The sequence below is a fragment of the Columba livia genome, chromosome 24 (assembly GCF_036013475.1).
Source record: "Columba livia isolate bColLiv1 breed racing homer chromosome 24, bColLiv1.pat.W.v2, whole genome shotgun sequence".
NCBI lineage: Eukaryota > Metazoa > Chordata > Aves > Columbiformes > Columbidae > Columba > Columba livia.
Window position 1 is genome coordinate 3,289,011 of NC_088625.1, and position 19,619 is coordinate 3,308,629.

The 19,619-nt window shown below is 43.1% G+C and overlaps 1 protein-coding gene across 33 annotated transcripts in view; it reads left to right on the top strand.

Moving 5' to 3' along the window:
- PRDM10 (PR/SET domain 10) overlaps positions 1 to 19,576 on the top strand; it is a 36,484-nt gene extending 16,908 nt beyond the window's left edge. For all 33 annotated transcript variants that reach the window (XM_065040395.1, XM_065040407.1, XM_065040404.1 and 30 more), the window contains 13 exons: positions 823 to 952; positions 2,402 to 2,629; positions 7,500 to 7,847; positions 9,677 to 9,832; positions 10,316 to 10,495; positions 11,241 to 11,351; positions 11,890 to 12,090; positions 12,517 to 12,660; positions 12,849 to 13,019; positions 14,237 to 14,377; positions 15,009 to 15,177; positions 15,780 to 15,892; positions 16,479 to 19,576. In XM_065040395.1, the coding sequence (XP_064896467.1) occupies positions 823 to 952; positions 2,402 to 2,629; positions 7,500 to 7,847; positions 9,677 to 9,832; positions 10,316 to 10,495; positions 11,241 to 11,351; positions 11,890 to 12,090; positions 12,517 to 12,660; positions 12,849 to 13,019; positions 14,237 to 14,377; positions 15,009 to 15,177; positions 15,780 to 15,892; positions 16,479 to 16,715 (2,329 nt within the window). In that variant the 3' untranslated portion in view covers positions 16,716 to 19,576. The remainder of the gene's footprint in view (positions 1 to 822; positions 953 to 2,401; positions 2,630 to 7,499; positions 7,848 to 9,676; positions 9,833 to 10,315; positions 10,496 to 11,240; positions 11,352 to 11,889; positions 12,091 to 12,516; positions 12,661 to 12,848; positions 13,020 to 14,236; positions 14,378 to 15,008; positions 15,178 to 15,779; positions 15,893 to 16,478) is intronic.
- Positions 19,577 to 19,619: the final 43 nt, after the last annotated feature.

A 19,619-nucleotide genomic window follows, 5' to 3' on the forward strand; every position in this document is an offset into this window, starting at 1 on the left:
GCACCAGGAAGCTGAGGGGAGTAAGAGACCTTGAGAAAAAAGTAGCTTGGGGAAAACAAATACCCTGTTGAAACTGTTAAGATTTTGATTTGCTTTTGGTCTTTTGCCAATGACTTAAAAAAATAGCAATATTTTAGTGCCACAGTATTGAAATACTGGTGCTTCTCAGAGATATGCAGCTGCAGAGCTTGGCGAACAAAACTTGTGGTGCTTTGGCTCCTCATTGCACTGTCGAGATAATTTATCCTGACCTATTAAAAGCTGAATCTCCAAACATCCCTCAGGGAGCAGGACATGTTGGTGCCTTCTTTTTCCTGGAACTTAGCAAGTGGCTGCATTTTGTTTCCCTTATTTTTTGACACAGAAAATTGTTCCCTTCACTTTACTGCCTGACATCAATGGCTAAGTGCCTTTTTGGGGAGGAATGCTATGGCTTCACCTTCTAAATTGGTTTCCTTGTGCACTTGTTCCATCTAGCTGAAAAATGCTTTCCAGCGCACCGTACGCTGCGATGCTGGAAGTAGGAGAGTTGCCACAGCAATGGACTTGCTAGAAGCCAGTAGTCCTCTCCATCCCACAATTACTGAAATAAATTTTAATATGTTCTGGACTTTGATTTCTCATAGAGCACAAAATAAATAGATACCAGCCGGTACCCTGTTCTTTGCTCCCAGATTTTCTTCAGGTTTTATTATTTACTGCAGGCTATGATTACTGAGTTGAACGGGTGAATAGTGATGCTGAGAAAGAATGCGCAAAATCAGTGGAGATTCCAAATCCATCTCTTTTTGTCTCTAACATGGAGCACTGTGTATTCTGCAGAGCAAGAGGCCGAGGTCGTGGGCGAGGAAAGAGGAGGTTTGGACCAGGGAGGCGCCCGGGGCGCCCTCCCAAATTCATGCGTATGGAAGTAACCAGTGAAAATGGGGAAAAGTGTGAAGAAGGGACACAGGTACATTTTTTGGGAATAAGGAAGAGGGGAAAAATGTCACCTGGGTTGTAAACCCTTGACTAAAAGAATTTGGAGCATCAGTGCAAACTGAAGGTGTGCTTGGGATTTGTACCTGAGTCACGATTGGTTTTCTAGCTCTGATGCTCTGCCAGGGGTGCACACTGCTTTCCTTCTATAAAAACTGTAAAATCACGTGCATTTCTACAGCAACTTTCATCCCAAAGCTCTTAGCAGTGAGATAGGTTATTGCGGCAGTTTAGCAGCAGCACAAAAGTAATTCAGACAGTAAAACTGTAATGGGAGTTTAGGTTCATATTTGTCCTTTCTGTAACGTGAGGTCAGAGTCTGCTCTCAGAACTGTTGCTGGTAGAATTAAATCAGTTTGAGCTATGATTCTTTATGATGTTTTAATATTAACAAAAGGGCCTCCTGTAGGCATACTTATTGCAAAATGCTCTTTTGCTTATGGCTGTTGGTTATATAGGGACCTAATGTGATACATTTATATAACTAAAATGCTAAATTCTCTCTGCTGACCATGCTTAGGTTACCAGCAAGTCCTTTTAGGAAAGGTGCCACAAGGGATCAGTAGCTCTGTTTTATGACTTAGCTGAAAGCTGGTATCTGGAGTGGTAATTTTCCTCTGGCATCTCACTGGGTCATGGTTTAGTCCTGACTCGGGGAGGAATCTATACGTCGCCTATGAATTCCTGCTGCTCATGTTCTGAGCGTGCAGAATTGCTCTGAACGTTGCATTAAGTGCAGACTGATTTTTGGTGTGTGCTTCCTGCTCTCAACACCCTCCCGTTTCTTTTATGTTAATGCAAAAAGGGAGGAAAACAGCTTTGTGTGATTGCATATAAGCAATGTACATAGCTGGGTAGGCAAGAGCATGTAGAGCTTAGAAACTGGATGGCAAAACACACAGCGCACAGTACAATGATCTTGTTTGTCACTCTTCAGCACTCCAGCTAGTTTGTTGGAGTAGGCACTGCATAACAATATATGATAATGTTTCCAAGTGACTGCAACTTCAAGACAGAAATTCTCTGCTTTCCCTGCTCTGTGCTAGTCACTTTGGTTGTAAAGTTTCTCACACATTAGCATAGGACATCTTTGGTTAAAGCAGTAGTAGAATCACGAGTGCAGAAGAACTTGCTTGGCTATTAACAGCTGGGTCATTTAAATTGTGTGCGTCCCCTTAGACAATATGATGGGCAAGAGGGTCACCTACCTGCGGCACTATTTTGCTGCTGCTCTGAATGTTGCAGCTGCAGGTGGAGGTGATCTGCTGAGAGCATCAGTGCAACACAGCGAAGCGTTAGCATAGACACATTTTTGGTAGTTTGTGACTAAATATTTAGAAGTCTCGTTATCTGCTGAGTGTTATCAAAGTGTTTTTCAGTGGGTGGGGGGAATAATCACTGGTTGTATGATTTGCGATTTCAGGACTTGCTGCATTTTTCCAGCAAGGGGCAGTTTGATGAGGCCGGACAAGCTGCGCTGAATGGGTTGGAGCAGCAGGAACAGACTCCGGTGCCACCAGAGACGCAGCCGGCACTGGAGCAGCAGTCGGAAAACCACCCGCTCCAAATCCAGCCGCAGCACGACGAGAGCGCGGTGCCTACGCAGAGCACCATGACGGCAGATGACATGAGGCGAGCAAAGCGTATCAGGGTAAGCTAAGAGGACGGCAGGTCACGTCTTCCCTCACCCTCTCCGTTTGCTGTAACCCAGAGAGTGCCAGACCTGCCTGCCAGGACCAGCTGGTCTCTTTTCCTCCCGCTGTTTTATTTCCAAATCCTGAATAAAGCATCTCATTCCTAGCAATTTTCTTTGCTCTGAGAGGAAGACAAATCACATGTAAAGAGCTAGGATCTCGTGAGATGCTAGTGAGAATTGCTCACCAATTGGAGCTGATTCAGTTCCAGTGCAGTAATTCTTTGATAGAAACACCGTCCGTCCAAGCTGGCAAGCAGGAGCGTTTCAAACAGCCGGCTGAATCGCAGCACTGTGGCACAGAGTGATGACTTGTTCACAGCACCATCTGTGTCTCTCGGAACTCTTGTCTTGCAAATAGTTGCCAAAGAGGAACCGCGACCTCAGTTTAGATCCACTTAGTTGGTGATGATGATGATGGTGATATTTAGTGATGAAGTCCTTTATTGGGGTAGAGAAACCCGCCTCTCTTTGAGATTAAAACCTGTACTAAGAGCTTTGTGTACTGACAGCAAACACTTTGAGCCTGGGCTTTGTGTCAGCTGGGTGAGCTGTTTTGTTTGGTTTTTTTCTCCAATGTGTGGGAGGGAAGTGATTCAAGCACATAATCCTTCAAGCTGTGTAACTCTGAGATTGGTTTATTTAGCCTAAAATCTTTTTCTTGTTCTTCCATGTGTAAAATTTTGATTACAGAAAAGAACAGCTGCAATTGGGGTAAGACTTCATTTTTAGGGGAGGAGGAAGGATTAGAGAAGAGTAACTGTTCTGTATAGGAAGATACTGAGCCAAATTTTTCTCTCAGTTTTTAGCACTATGTGTGTGAGACCAGTGGTAGTGTTACCCCATAAATGCAACAGCATATCTTGAAGGAAGAATTTGGCGAAGGCACATGAAGTTTTAACCATATAAAATGCTTATATTCTCTGAATGACAAGTTTCTACCCGTACTTTGATTTTCATATGTTAAAAGCTTCTCTGCACTTTGGAACCCAAGACGTGAGCTTAAGCTCATCTTAAACAGTAAATGTGCAAAGGAAGGGACAGAAATCCTGAAATTACTTCTTTGTCTTGTGACTTAGCTTTTGTTCCCTGGAAATTTGTCACAAATGGATGGCAGCTAAAGAGGAGTGCAGTGGTGGTTTAGTCCTTGCTAACATGTTTGTATCTCCAGATCTCTCTGACCTTCCAGTTTGTGTTCAGCAGAGTCCTGAAGATATTTGGAGACGAGGGCACTGGCAGAATGGCAGGTGGATGGTTGCACAGCACCTTTCTGAATTGCATCAGACTATGAGCAATGAGAACCTGAGATAAGAGTAAACTAGCAAGCATTATTTTTAAGCACTGAAAAAGTCACAGCAAGCTCCAGCACCCTGTGAGCACCTACTCAGTTCGTCAGCACCTTCTTACAATAACAGGCACTCAACATTATAAACAAGCAAACGTTTGGTACCCAGGTAGAAAGTCTTGACTCCTGATGATGATCTGGAGACCTGTGTAGCTCTAGTTCTTCCTTATGTAGGATTTAATTTTCAAAACCAATAATTCTTTGTGAATTGCTTCCACTTTCCTAATGTTCAAGACAGAGATGCTCTGAGAGCGCTTGTGTTCTAGCTGGAAGCCCTGACCTCTGGTGCCTCAGGGTTCAGGTCCTGGTAGGATCAGTTCATTTTTCAGCCTGTGGAGTTCCCCTGGAGATAAGAACCTAAATTCTTTGAAAAGATATACACCTACCCTTCAAAATACTCCTGAAACAAATAGAGGAATGTTTGGTCCCCAGACAGCATGAGTATTTGTTTTTAACTCAGTTTTGGGTAGTGTCCAGGGTGTCTATGGGCTGATCCCAGAATACATCTGCAAATACATCCCCAAATACATCTGCGTTTCCAAATGCATTTTCTTGTAGTTTTTGGTTTGGTTTTTGGTTTGTTTGTTTGTTTTACATGCAGACCTGATCCTAAAATGTTCCTTGTGTAGGTCACTGCTTTCCTCAGAGGAAGCCACTGGTAGGGGTAGGGATATGATTTGGAAAGCACAGTTGCTTCATGCTGGAAGAAAAGCAACCAATTGTTTAACAAAGAGTATAAACAGTGAGATTAAGTTAAAAAAAGTCCCTACTCCTCCTTCACTTTTCTAATCCTTGCCCTGTTGTCATCCTGCTCTAATTATTCCCTTCTGCTAAAAGCATTTCGTTCTCACTGTGGCTCTGCAGTACATGTTACATCATTATTAATCAAGCCTGAGAAAACACTAAAGGTCACAAAACACCTTCAAGATTGTCTGTGGTTTTTATCTTTGCCCTTTAACTCCCCTTGGGCAGTTATTAACTACAGGGTAAACCCTGAAGATCTGGTTACCGTTTCCTGAGGCAAAAAAGCAGTTTTGCCCAAGTAAAGAGTAAACCCCGGCTGAAGGAGCTGGCCCTGGTGGTGACCTGCAGAAGCGTGACTGTTGCAGAAGTCAAGGCTTCTGTTTTAAAGTCCATTGCATAACCCGAGTATTTTTCTCTCCCTCAATGCTGCCTGCTCAGCTGGAGCTGCAGGTAGGTTTGGGTTTTTTTTGTTTTGTTGGGTTTTTTGCTGTATCTAATCGAATGGTACGTAACGATATCAAATTCCATGTTGTTTTGTCCAACTTCTGTTTAGTGTCTCCTGATTGACCCTGCATCGTAAATTGTCACGTTTGTTCTTCTTTAAGCAACCAGTGTCCAGAACTGAATTTGCATTCTTCTAATTCTTTCCATACTAATTAATTGCAAGTTTAAGGTGAATATTATAGGAGTAAAGTGCTTGGATGAAATACTATAATATCCATCTTAAAGTTTTGGAGGATTTGTTTACACAATTGTTTGCACCAGATCAATGTTATCAGTTAACGAGACAACACTTCTTTTGTTCTTGTTTTTATTTGATAGTTTATCTAACCCAAGAGCAGTAAAAATGTTTTTCCCTTCTGTAGCCCTTGAGACAGCAGCAGGACTATGTTGATTTGCGTGGAGTTGAAGTCTGGCCTGATCTCTTAGTCAGGTGGTTGGAGGTTACAAATAGCAAAGTACAGAAGTAGTGGAGTTAAGAACTTGAAGCGCATCTCTTCAACTACTTGGTTTGTTAGCATATCCCTGTAGTTCAGGGGAAATTTATATACTTCTGACTCCAAGCAACACTTTAATTTTTACACTGCACATGTCTATCATTCAAACTCATGGTGTGATCCCTGTATTTCCCATTGTCTCCACTTCTTCACTTGAGCAATGGAGAACAGAGGTGATGGCAATTCCTGGGAGGGCTCATTTGGGGCTCTTGTGTGAAACCCTTAGCTTTTTTTTATAGCAAAACAGATGCTCTCATGTTCCTTTTTTTCTGGAATGAAAGTATAGGTTTCCCTCTGCAGTTCAGATGGTGAAAAGGATCGTTCGGGTTCACTGATTTAATCTCTAGCACAGCATTTCACAGTATTCCCAAGCCGTTCTCTCATTCCAGCAGAAAAGCTCCTGGCTTTACTTTCTCAGCGTCAGCTGTTGGCACGTGTGTAGGGGACACAGCGAATGTCAGCCCAGACATTCCCACCAGACAAGGAGAGAGGAAACCGGGGAAATCTGTTGGCAGAACGTGTGTGAGCGTAGGTGCCAGCAATGTTCTAGCGCTATTTCTTGAACTTGTGACACAGATTCTGGGTGTAACATCTGAAAAGAGAAGGCACTGATAAATGCTGATGTACAGATCTTATTTTTGCCTATTTCTACAGGCAATGTGTCCAGCAGCATCAGACGTGCTGGTGTCAGGACTGGGATGGCCCTGTAACATTAAGCTGAAGGGGAAGAAGGGAAGAAATAACAGTTGTAAAATGTTACAGAAAAGGTAGACTGAGGGAAAGCACACACCAAACCAAAGCAGAGGCAGAAAAGAGAAATTGTGCACAATAGGAGTGAAGAAAAACAGAGCAGCCCAGTATATTAAATTTTAAAACTAACGTTTGCACAATCCGCGTTGTGCTCAAGTCACAATATTCTTAAAATTTCTTGCAATACCAAGAAAAGCAATTTCAAGTTTAACTGTGTCTAATCAACTACCCTTTAAGTAGACAGCAGAATCTATCGGAGTTCCTCTTGATTTAGCACCAGTGTGTTTTGCCTTTCATTTTTCTTCTTCATTTTCAGGCTCTCACACACGATATGTGCTAAATGGCAAAGACAGGCACACTGCTCACAAGTTCCTACCTGTTGCTTGTACACCTGCCATTCTGCCCCTGCTGTCATGTGTTGAAACTCTGTTCTTTTTTATAATAAAAAAGGTTGAATATATGTTTCACCACAGGTTTTCCAGGCAATGCTAAACCACTGCTGCGCATCCTGTGGTGATCTGTGGTGCAGAAGCTGCTTTTGTAAAGGGCTGTGGAATTTCATAAGCCCTGTCACTGCCTGAAAGGGCATTAGCCTGCCCTTCTTTTGTATGGTGGCTGAACTTTTGACCCAATCTCCAAAAAATCACCTCAAATTGCAGCTTTTCTTAGACCCCAGTCTGTACTTCAGACTGGGCTTAGTTTTATTTTACAGCAAAATGACAGAAGTTAGGTAAATCAGCAGAAAACAGGGACTGGAGGGGAAACTCCTACATTGTTTTCTCCTATCTCAGTGTGTAACTGCAGGTATAACCCTTAACTGTTGCCTGTCACAGCCTTCCCTTCTGGAAAATTGAGACAGCATCTATAACACAAAAGCCTTTTTTGAAATATAGCTTCGCTGATCATCTGGTCTATTTAATCTTGCAAATATTTAGATGCATAGTCTATACAGAATAAGAAAAGCTAAAGGTATCTTCGATGTTTCTTTCAGAACGCAGCTCTTCAGCACCTGTTCATCCGGAAATCCTTCCGTCCGTTCAAATGCCTCCAGTGCGGGAAAGCTTTCCGTGAAAAGGACAAACTGGATCAGCATTTGCGCTTTCACGGGCGGGAAGGAAACTGCCCTTTGACTTGTGACATCTGCAACAAGGGCTTCATCAACAGCGGGGCTCTCGAGAGCCACATGAAGTTCCACATGGACCAGAAAACGTACTCTTGCATCTTCTGTCCCGAGTCCTTTGACCGCTTGGATCTGCTTAAAGATCACGTGGCCGTCCATGTCAACGATGGCTATTTCACCTGCCCTACCTGCAAGAAACGCTTTCCTGATTTTATCCAGGTGAGATGCCGTACTGATTTGAAGCACTGCCAGGTGTCTGGCAAGCACTGTGTTTATGGATTTTTCCAGTACTGTTTTTGTGTAACGCTGCACATCAGTTCATTCTCACAAAATAAAGGGGTCCCTGTCAGTCAGAAATGAAACAGGAAGAGTGACCAGGCATTGCTAGATCTTGTCTTGTGCCATTGAAGTTCTCTTTCCACTAAATAATCAGATGTGGTAGTTCGGCTTGGCATTAGAAGGCACCGTTCTGCAGAACGGATGATCTATTATTCCCAAAAATGCCTAAAGCAAAGGTCCCAGCTACTTTTGGTCTGTACAGATCCATGGCACAAAAAGGAATTGTCTCTTCCTGGATGCAGCTTGTGCTTGAATGCACCTTGTCCTTTGTCGTTAGAAGTCTGAACCGGAAAAAAAAATATATAGTTTTACATGATACAAATATCTTTGAATCCCTTGACTGTATTTGTCAGGGTGATTCGTTTGAAGACCTTGCACAAGTGCCAGAACACATCAGGATATTCTGCTTCCCGAATTTCCCTCTGGGCTTCAGCTGGGTACTTTATTCCCCTTCTTTCGTGCACACTGCTTAGGAGAGGTTGCGCAGGAGTTGTGAGTAATGTAACGTAACTACAGTGTGCAGAGCCATTGGAGAAGATCATTAATAGCATTTAAGGAAGCTATTTCCATGTTCAGTAAGAACAAAACGGAGCTGTGCCACGTACATATTCATTATCCTTTATATGGATAAAGAGCTAGCTGTGTCTTGCTGAGCTGCCCGACTGAAAATGAAATGTAGAAATCTAGTGTATGTCAAGTAATAGGAACTGATAGACTACCCAATAGGCTAAAGAGGAAAGGATGAGGAAAAGTGATTTACTAACATAATTCCATCCTGGCTAAACCCCTTTATCTTCTGTAAATGTTGAATAAGGAAAAATGTTGATTATTCAGAAATGCTGTACTGCAGCCTAATTCCCCATAAACGTTCCTGTGAAGCTGATGAAGTCAGAAGGTCCCATGGCTTTTTTCTAGCTGTTCAGCTCTATTTTGGAATTTAGACTTTTTTCAATTGAAGCTATGTGAATAATTAAGTCCAGTCACCATGGATTGCTGCCTACTTAAATACTTTCATATGGAACAGATAAAGAGACCAAGTTGTCCCATGTATGATCAGTATTAGAAAAGATATAATTAGAGATAAAGATATAATTAGAGATCCATTTCTTGAGTGGTGCTTGGATTTCAAATGTCAAACCTTGTTAGTTCCTTTATTGGGGAAAAAAGCCCCACTAGATGCTTGAAGAGGTCAAGGGTAGTCCCAAAGCATGCAAGAGTAATCGCTATTCAGAAATGGCCTGCAAATGCTTTTCGGTCTTAGGTTTGGGCTTTTTTTGGCATTTGTAATTGCAAATTCTTTCTCTCTGATTCAAAGAGATAAATCCCTGCGTTTAGATTTTTTTTATAAATGAAGTCAAGATAATGAACCTCAAATGAACGTGTTAACTCAAAGGTGATTCAGTAAAACTCATACCTCATGGACTTCTGGTGCACGTTAAGTGCCCAACTGCGCAATAGCTGATGCCGTCAAGAATCAGTCTTGAGGAAATCAAATCATCCATCCAGATGTATAATAAAGATGTTAGGACTTTATAGAAACTACTCTCAAGACATGACCTGTTCTGGTAAAATACTCTTTAAACCAAAGCAGGTTAGAGAAGTCTTAGAATCTTTTTCCTTTCTTCTTTTTTTCTAAGAGTTTGAGACTGTTTTACCACACACTCTTCTCTTTTGAATAAATTCCATTTTTCTGTGATCTGCCATTCTAGGTCAAGAAACACGTACGCAGTTTCCATTCAGAAAAGATTTACCAGTGCACAGAATGCGACAAGGCTTTCTGCCGCCCCGACAAGCTGCGGCTCCATATGTTGCGACACTCAGACCGCAAAGACTTCTTGTGCTCCACGTGTGGCAAGCAGTTCAAGGTAAGATGACTCTGGACCGGATCCTTTCTGATACAGGTGGAGAACAACATTCTTTGCCCTCCTTTAAGTAGACAAGCTCATATTCTCAAAGGTGGAAGAAATTACCATGTGTAAATGCACTAGATGTGCCTGCAAGTTGCTCGCACCACTTTGTGTCATATATGAGCTATGAGGCTCCCTCCAGATAAATTCAAAGAAAAGCCAAAGTGAAGGGGTTCGTTCTCACAGAGACTGCAAAATTAGCATTAGTTTATCTCCCACTTTGTGGCTGAGCAACCTCAGCTTGGTTTGAAGGATAAACCTGACCCCAAAGGTGTCTTGTTAGACCTAAGTCCAGTACTGAGCATGCAACTGTCTCATGGCAGCAGTGGAGAGGAAAAGCTGAAGAGATCTCTGAACAACTTATATGTGGCTCTTCCTTGTAACAGGGAGCAAGGCAATAAGCAGTGCTGATGTTTTTCTCCGCGATTGCTCTTTCTCTAGAGGAAAGACAAACTGCGAGAGCACATGCAGAGGATGCACAACCCAGAGAGGGAGGCCAAGAAAGCTGATCGAATCAGCCGCTCCAAAACGTTCAAGCCTCGGATAGCTTCCACTGACTACGAGAGCTTCATGTTCAAATGCCGACTCTGCATGATGGGTTTCCGCCGGAGGGGGATGTTGGTGAGTATCTGTGTGCTCGAGCTTCTCTTACAACTTCTGTACTCAATCTTGATGAGTAGCTAAGGAATAAAGATGGAATTGTAATGTTGGAACACAAAGATGCTGTGAAACTGGGAGAATTTTGTAGATGAGGTCATGTATCTTTTAAAACTTTCTCTCTTCAACAAATGCGTGCCTTTGCGTTTTTTAATTGCCTGTGTTGTATATCTAGTTGTTTACCACATCTCAACAATAATGCTGATTGATGTATAATGTGTTTAGCAGAACATGAGATTTGTTTATTGCCTAGTTCAGCCTTAACTGCCTCAGTTTTCCTGACTCTTTTTCCTGTTTTCTTGTTGTTGTCCCTTCTTGAGGGGCCTCTCCTGGCCATGCCCTGTAACTGCCGCTGCGTGGAGGGTGTCACGCAGCAAGAGATCTTATTTGCAAATATTTTGTGAGGGTTGTGATCTCTGCTAGCAAAGGCCTCCCTGGGCAGATGGCTTTTACATTACCTCACTCTTAACTTGCAAACTATTTTAACCCTTTCCATCTTATTTTGATTAGAGAAACTGTAAATGAGTTCTAGCAAGTCCACATTTAACTTCAGCAGCTGGCTGTGAGTTGACAATAACCCTTGCAGCAGCAAATGCGTCCAGTGCTGCTGGCTAACGCCGTTACAGTTTTGGTTTGGCTGTTATCCATGTCTAGAAGATGCAGTTTCTTGGCTTCCATCTGTAATATGCTCTCTTGTTCTCTTTGTAAGGTGAATCATTTGTCAAAGAGACATCCAGACATGAAAATAGAAGAGGTGCCAGAGCTCACGTTGCCCATCATCAAACCCAACAGAGATTACTTCTGTCAGTACTGTGATAAGGTATGTAAGGAAGTCACCCCTTGGAGTCAGTCCTAGACCTGAATGCAACAAATATGTCTCTGCGTAGAAACATCTGGCAGGGTTTGTAGCTTTTTTTTTCTTGATGTGCTTGCCAGCAACAATTCTGCAGCACCATCCAAAAGAAATTAAGACAAAATGCACTTAGGCCAAGGCAGCTGAATGCGAATTGAAAACTGCAGTTCTCCTTTTCTGCAGTCTTTGGATCTGACACTTGGCCTTCAAATATCGGGCAAGAAAGGTTTTCTGCTTACCTTCCTGTCCCGCTTTGATATTTTGTTGTGACATACAACATGTTTGCAAATGGCTTTTGCATGCTACTTGAGTTGCTTTTACAGGTTGATTAAACACTGGAAGGTGTATGTATTAATATATTCATGCCTTATGTTGTAATTACTTGGGGATTTAACTAACAGTATCTAAAGCAACATGCAGACGTTGCAGATAAAGGCAACTGGTAGCTGTTTTCTGTGCTGACATCAGGATTACACCATTTTTGTTCCAAATTTTGACCCTGCAGGTGTACAAGAGTGCCAGTAAACGCAAAGCACACATCCTGAAAAACCATCCCGGTGCTGAGCTACCTCCGAGCATCCGGAAACTGCGTCCTGCAGGCCCGGGAGAGCCGGACCCCATGCTGAGCACCCACACCCAGCTGACGGGTACCATCGCCACCCCTCCGGTCTGCTGTCCTCACTGTTCCAAGCAGTACAGCAGCAAGGTACGGGGGTTGTCTCAGCCTCTCTTTCTTGTTTGTAGGGTAAAAAGGTTCCCTAAGTAGAGGGTGTGAGCTTGAAAGAAGAAATAGAAGTGTTATCAGAGTGCTGTCACAAATGGAAAAGCTTGGAAACTGCTCACTGACAGTGGCAAAGGAGAGCAGCAGGGAAATCAAATGCAGAGAAGGTGACATCTGGAAAAGGTCCCCAAAATATTTGACTGTGTGTTAAAAAGCTTATGGGTGTGTTGTTTGGGGCGATAATTCAATATCAGATAGCTCAGCAGCGACTTTATGATCCTTGTTTCTTTCTTGCTGAGCAGAGCATCCCATAGTGTGAATCCTGATGCTGCCTTACTGAGGAAAACCTAAAAGCCGCAGTCCGTGGAGCTACTGACAGTCTCTCTAATGCTCTTGTCCATCTCTCTGCAGACAAAGATGGTACAGCACATTCGCAAGAAGCACCCAGAGTTTGCTCAGCTCCCTAACACGATACATGCCCCGCTGACAACAGCTGTCATCAGTTCCACTCCTGCTGTTCTAACCACTGACAGCACCACCGGAGAAACCGTTGTGGTAAGGAGTCAGGACACCCTGTCCTCTGTACACATTAAGCTCTTATAATGTGTTAAGCCCTAATAAATGATCCTTAGGCTCAATGGTGTACGTGTAGATTCAGTGTGATGAAAGAATTACAGCCCTACAAAAGTATTCAGTCCTGTAGACAATAAGTGGTAATGGTCTGTGTCTCTCTGCCTACTCAGACAACAGATTTACTGACACAAGCCATGACGGAGATATCCCAGACCCTCACAACAGACTATCGGACTCCCCAGGGGGATTATCAACGAATCCAGTACATCCCAGTGTCGCAGTCCACAACCGGCTTGCAGCAGCCTCAGCACATACAGCTGCAGGTTGTTCAAGTGGCCCAGGTGAGTAACCTGATGTGGTTTTGACCGTCACCATATCAAGCCTCTGCTTTCTTGGGGCTGTAATGCTGGGATTTAAGGAGTGGTTACAAAAGGTGGGGCAGACTATTTTTTACAGATAAATTGATAGATAATGCTTAGGGTTTCCATTGTAAACATTGTGTGTTGGGCAGAAATAGTCCTGCCAGTCTAGATCAGCTTCCTGGAGAGATTCCTGCACAGTCCTAATTTAGTTCTACCCATCAGGGCACCTTTGCTGGAGTCTGCTCTAGGAAGGTTTTCTAGCAACTGGAAAAGTGGGTTAATGGGTGACCCTTTTCTTTTGCAGCTGGGAAGACTCATTTGTAGTTCCTTGTTCTCAGTGAGCCAGAGCCAAAAATTGGAAGTACAGAAGGCACTTGCTTTTCCCCTTCATATCATGTTAGAATATTCATTCTCTATGATGCTCAACAGCCTCCTAAAAATAAAAGCAGAGTGTAACTACAGCAACCGAGCTGAGGAAAGGAAAATAACTTGGGCAGCTGTAAGAAATCGCCATAGCCTTCAAATCGATTATCTGCGGGGTGAAGCTCAAATTACCCTGTGTTTGCATTGGAATCTGAAATTTCATTTTCTTTCTTCCCCCTCGTTACAAATCTAGTTACGAATTTGGTTAATAAAGGCCTAAACAATGGCCTTAGTTAATATTGACCATAGCTGTTCTAATGATACAGGAGAATGAATACAGATTCCTGCAGCTAATATTGATTTTATCAAGATCTGAGACTTGTAATTAAGTTCCTCCAATTGGTATCATTAACAAGTGTTGCTCAAAAAAGCCTTTAATTGGAAAGACTTAAAGCACTTGTCTTGATACAGAGCAATGTCAAACTACAGTATTGGATCTGCAGATCTTGAGTGTGTTTACATTTTGTAGAAAGGTGCTTACAAAGAAGGGTTGTCCAGTGGTTGACACTAATCCTGGTTTTCTGACTCTTTGATTTGAGTCCATCCTGCAGGATGTCCTTTCCATTGATATCACAGACATGGAACCATCTCAGTACCATTACATCTGTTAAATGTACTTCTTTATCTCCCAGAAGTGCTCCATGGCCTCACTAAGGCTCATACCTTATTGTTCCAGACCTTGTACCACATAAGAGGTTTACACAGCAGCTTTTGCAAAGAATTTGAAGTATATGCCTCTGCTTTGATTTGATTTTTTGTGTGTTTTTTTCCAGGCTACCTCACCTCACCAGTCCCAGCACTCCACCGTGGATGTTGGGCAGCTTCACGATCCCCAGACGTACACCCAACATGCCATCCAGGTGCAGCACATCCAGGTCACAGAGCCATCGCCAGCAGCTCAGTCATCATCACAGGTATTTCACTTCTCTCTTGTAGGAAACTTTTCCCCTACCAGTTGGCTCAGCTGGCGCATTGCGCGTGCTGATCTAGGACGTAGTCTTTTCCATGTCATTTAAAGGACCATACATGAAATGACTCTCACATAAACGTCTCTGAGATCATGAGGTGGTTCCCAGATGTTCCTAGGGTTCATGGGGGTGTTTTGTTGTGGTTTTGTTTGGGGTTTTTGTTCCTAACAGCATATACAAGGTAAAGAGAGGTGGCTGGGAACAGACAAATCTGCAGCTTTGATAAAGTTAGCCAATTGAAAGATGCAAATGGGACCGGCACTCCTCAAATAATTGAAGTTCAGCTCTTCATGCTGTTGGGTCGTATTTAGCCTCTCATCTCTGTTTTCTGCCACAGACTCGCTCTGTAACCTTTGGTAAACAGTGTCTCCATTTCATTTTCCTGATCTTTGCTTATGAAACACAAAACAAAGCAAGTTGGGGGAGAGGGAGGAGAGCTTTGCATTTCTTGTGTTCAATACGCTGTAGAAACTCCTTATGGTGTTTTCCCTTCCTAAGAAGGAATGTCTCTAACAGGACAATCCTTAGTACACTGAGAACACTTAATCCCTCCCCCCCCACACTTTTTTCTTTTTAGGTTGGGGCTCAGCCTTTGAGTCCCTCCTCACAACAATCTCAGCAGGAGCTCAGCCCCTCGCAGATGCAGACAACTCCGTCTACGCCGACCCAAGCCCTCCAGCAGCAGCAAAGCTCTTCAGTCCAGCACACGTATCTCCCCAGCACGTGGAACTCATTTCGGAGCTATTGTGAGTGTCAGCAGGAGCTCTCACTAATAGTCTGGCTTGTGTGTGGGACTAGGATGTGCTCCATTTCTCCAGCTTCCAAATGGGATCATATTTTCAGAGCTCATTAAGCTTTGTGGTTAATATTCAGAGAGGTCTGGGAAGATAAAACAGCTTTAAACAAATGAAAATGGCTGTACTAGCTTTCCTAGTGCAGATCTGTAATTCTCTGATGCGTGGTCTGGGCAGGCAGACTGGGCTCTTTTATTCCAAAGAACTTGGATTCTGCAAGTATCCCTGTGTTGGGTAGCAGCTTGTTTGAATTTGCGTGGGTACTTGCAACAATCATACAGAAGATGGGGGTGACAGGAAATGATTTTTCATCTTCATGCAGCTCCAGATGGTAATTCTGTGATTTCTTGGGCCAGAACAGGATGTGTTTTCTAGGCGTGAGTTGCCAAATCTGCAGCTGATGTTAGACCTGTCGAGTTTTACAAGGCTTTACCTGAATGTCTATTTAACAACCACTGTTACAGGCCTGAAATTTTTCTAACATAAGGCATTATCTTTTAAGGTGGCCTTTGAGTTTACCTGCAGCTTTTCATTCTTCAATTTCCATTTTTTAGCATCTGAAATTCAGATGATGACCATTCCCCAAGGCCAGTATGTGATCACAGAGACTGCTGTGGGTACACCGGTCACCACCGTCAACACAGGGCAAGTAAAAGCAGTTACTCAGGTAAGGAAAACAATCATCGTGTGGGTTTTTTTAATCCAGAATAACGCATCAGGCTTAAAGCCTAAAGTTTGAAGGCTAAAGGAATGCCAAAATGATGACTGGGACACAGAGAGGAGAGAATGACGGTGTACTTAAAGAGGTCCGGACTGTATAGTCCAAAAGGAAATAATCTCATGAACTTAAAGGGAAATATGTGATTTGGTTTTTTTCTAATCTACATCATAGTCCTTTATTTGGCGATTACAAATAGATTTCTGCATCCGTCCCCTGTATATGTGACTTTAAGTCAAAAGTGTTCATTCAGTCATGTTTGCAGGATAAGGGATGATTTAGTGGTATTAACTAGTCTTAAAAATGTTTGACTAAGCTGTATGTATTAAACCAAATTTCAGAACTGTTTCTAGAAGTATTTTGATAGCTTTTTGTTATCTGTACAATTGCAAAATAAGAAGAGTTGCTGCTGTCTTAGGCTTCTGCTGCTCTCAGATTCATTTAAGTGAAATACAACTTCATTTCAAAATCTTCCAGCACAGCACCAGGACAAAGATGAAACAATTATTCCTTATTTTTCCTATTCCCCACGCAGACTCACTATGTGATATCTGAAGGTCAGCCCGATCTGGAGGCAAAACAAAACTCTTCGCTCTCCAGCGAGGTCCCGGTCGGCGTTTCGCAGCCACCAGCCCACGCGGAGCCCCTGGAATCGCAGCCGAGCGGCCAGCAGCAAACCGCCCAGTACATCATCACCACGACCACCAACGGCAGCGGCGGCAGCGAGGTCCACATCGCCAAACCCAGAACTTTCTCAGCAGAACACGAGTGAAGAAGCCTCGTGGTGTCACTTGTCACCTCCCCCAAAAAGCCCAGGTACACGGGCATCCTGGAGCTCTATATATTTTGAAGTATATGCTCACTTAATGCCAACTAAAGTCTCGGAGCTCTAGTTAATGCTTTAAGAGGGTTTAAGTCCCCTGTGACCATGAAGAAGTACCCTCCAAATCATTCTGGGATGCTATTTTATACAGCTTTTAACAAAAAGAACGAGAAGCAAAAGCTCTGCTTGCTCTGGACTTTATTTTTGGCATGTCTGCTGACCCTTATTTTTCCGTTTTGGAAGTGTCTCCAGTAAACAACCTTTAATTTCAATTGTATGGGGAAAAGCTTGCCTGACTGAAGGCTAACTGGCTGATTACGTTGTATGTATATTTTTAGTAGGAGCTGTTAAAGAGGAGGACGTGGTGTAAATTGCCAAAACGTGGCAGAATTCATTCCTCTGTCCTTGTTTGAGCAGCCAGGGTGAAAGGGAGTAAACCAACTCAATGTGAGCAGACCACCTGGAGAAAAAGAGCAGCAGCAGCAAAGCGGTGGCTCCTCGTGCGCGGGGATGGATAGAACGATGAAGCTGTGAAGATGCGCTGAAGCAGTCCATTAAATTATTACTATTTTTCCGATCCTAGAGAACTGTTTACATGCTGTCTGCCCTGCCCTGTTTTACCAAGCAGTTCCAGAGAGAAAAAAAGGTGCAGTCTTAAACCCGTATTTGGAACAAACTGATTGAAATAGTAGCACAGAATGGTAGTACGGAGTCACTGTTATCTCCTTTCCCCTCCAGTATTTGCAGGGAAAATCGCACTTTTGCCTGTAAATTAAAGTCTCAGCTTAGTCTGCGTAGCAGCTTCTGCTGAGACCTAAAGATAATCTTGCCTGGAGAAAACGAGGGTGCAGGTGCACAGCTCTGAAGAGACAGGGTAGTTGTCTCTGTTCTCACCTCCAAGTGGATATATTTTTTTCCCCTTGAAGACTGGATGGAGAATTAATAACTCTGATTTTCCAAATACCTTGTTAACGATGCACTGTAATTCCTTTGGACAGTTCTGTGAAGTGACTGGCCCTGGACTCAGGACGCACAAGGAACATTTTCGTGGACCACTATTGACGGGACGCAGAAAGCCACGGCAGGGTTGTCTCCTTTGCTAGACCTGGTCTATGTACAGAATTCATGTCACTTTTAGGGACCAGGAGAAAGGGAAAGAGAAGGTTTTACCTTTTAAGGCAGCGTATTTTATTTTTCTTGTGTATTTCTCCTTCACAGATCTTGTCGGTTGGTTATTTAATGCATTCTGGTATTTGCAAGAATATGACTACGACTCCACGGATATACTGTGTATGTCTAAACCTTAAACCTCCTTTCACTCCGCTTGAAAACTCATTCTGGAATGTCTGTGCCTAGCAGGACACCTTTATTTATAAAAGGAAAAGCAAAGAAGGATGTTTTCTCTTAATGGCCCTAGAGATTGAAGAACTGAGGGAGGCTTGTTTTGGTTTTAAATTTGTTTTCTCCTGTGCTGCACTGAGTGTGAATCCAGGATCCTTTTTCCTAAGTACTCACACAGATTGAGATGAGAACAACCCATGTGAGTAAGCCCTATGGATGTTTACACGTCGTAGTATCGGGCCTTGCGGAGTTAAAGCTTTTAGACATGAATTTCGAATTCAGAGTGGACAGGAGGACGTTGAGCTCCATGTAGGCAAAGCCTCGTAGCAGGTATTGCTTTGGTAATTAACGTATGTGTTAATATGGCGTGGAAATAGCGACTGCATGTGATGAGATCAAAATATAGATAAATTTGTTCCTGGGATTTTGCTTCTCTTGCTGTACCACTGTACTGGGGCGCTAATGAGACTGGCAAAGTTAATGAGGACCATTAAAACAGGAGCCCATCCCACTAATTGACGTGAAGTCGTGTTGCTGAGGGCTTCTGAATTGTGACGTTGGGTGATGCGATGTTGTTCGTGTGAGAGAGGTTTTGTCCTGGCTTTGTTTTCAGGCTGCTAAATTACTTAATAACAAGTAAAAAATGGTCAATAGGAAAATAGAAGTCTTGGAAATAGGGATATTCCAGGTGGATCCTGCCTCACGGGAGCAATTTTGAAGTCTTAAAAGTGCTGTAGTCTTAGATGAACATCAAGCTTTTTCCACTTAGTGATATTGCAAGTGGGGGGTTTAAAAATCTTTTGCTCTATTTAGGAAAGGATCACAGGATGAGGAAGGACCCTTGTACCAGTTATTTGAAGTTAAAAACTACACTGTGTTCCAGGAAACTATTTTAAAGCAGCCTCTGTGAACTCAGCTCTTAACAAAGCTTTTACTCTGTCCCACAGCAAGAGCAGTTTCTCGGTACCCACGTTAATCCACAATGTCTCGAGTTAAACCAAAGCCTCAGTGTGAGAAAAGCAGCCCTGGAAAGCGAAGTATCATGAATTTTTCCTTCCCAAGTAAGGAACAACAGTGATTGCACAGAGTGTTGTAGACAACAACAACACAGCCAAGAGTTTGCATGGATTTTCTTCCCAATTTCTGCAGTGCAGAAGGTACAGGATTTATTATTAAGTCAGAGCACCCCAAAGATCTCTCATTCAATGTCATTTTGCTCAAAAATGGGCATCACTGCAGCTTGTTCCTTGGAAGCATTTTGAGTCGTTTCTCCTTCGTCGTGGAACGCAAACAAACAAAGACAACAGTGCCACAAGCACCCTCATTTCGCACCTCGGCCCCTCCTCTTATTTAACTGTGTGTGTTCGTTGGACATTCGGTGACTGTTCTCGTGTTCGGAGTCTTGTGCAACCTCCCCCGTGTAAAATACACGAAATTAATAAATCTTTTCCTCTTTTTTTTAAAAAAAACCCACCGTCCCACCGCCTCTGTTCACTGGGGGGAGAGGGGGTT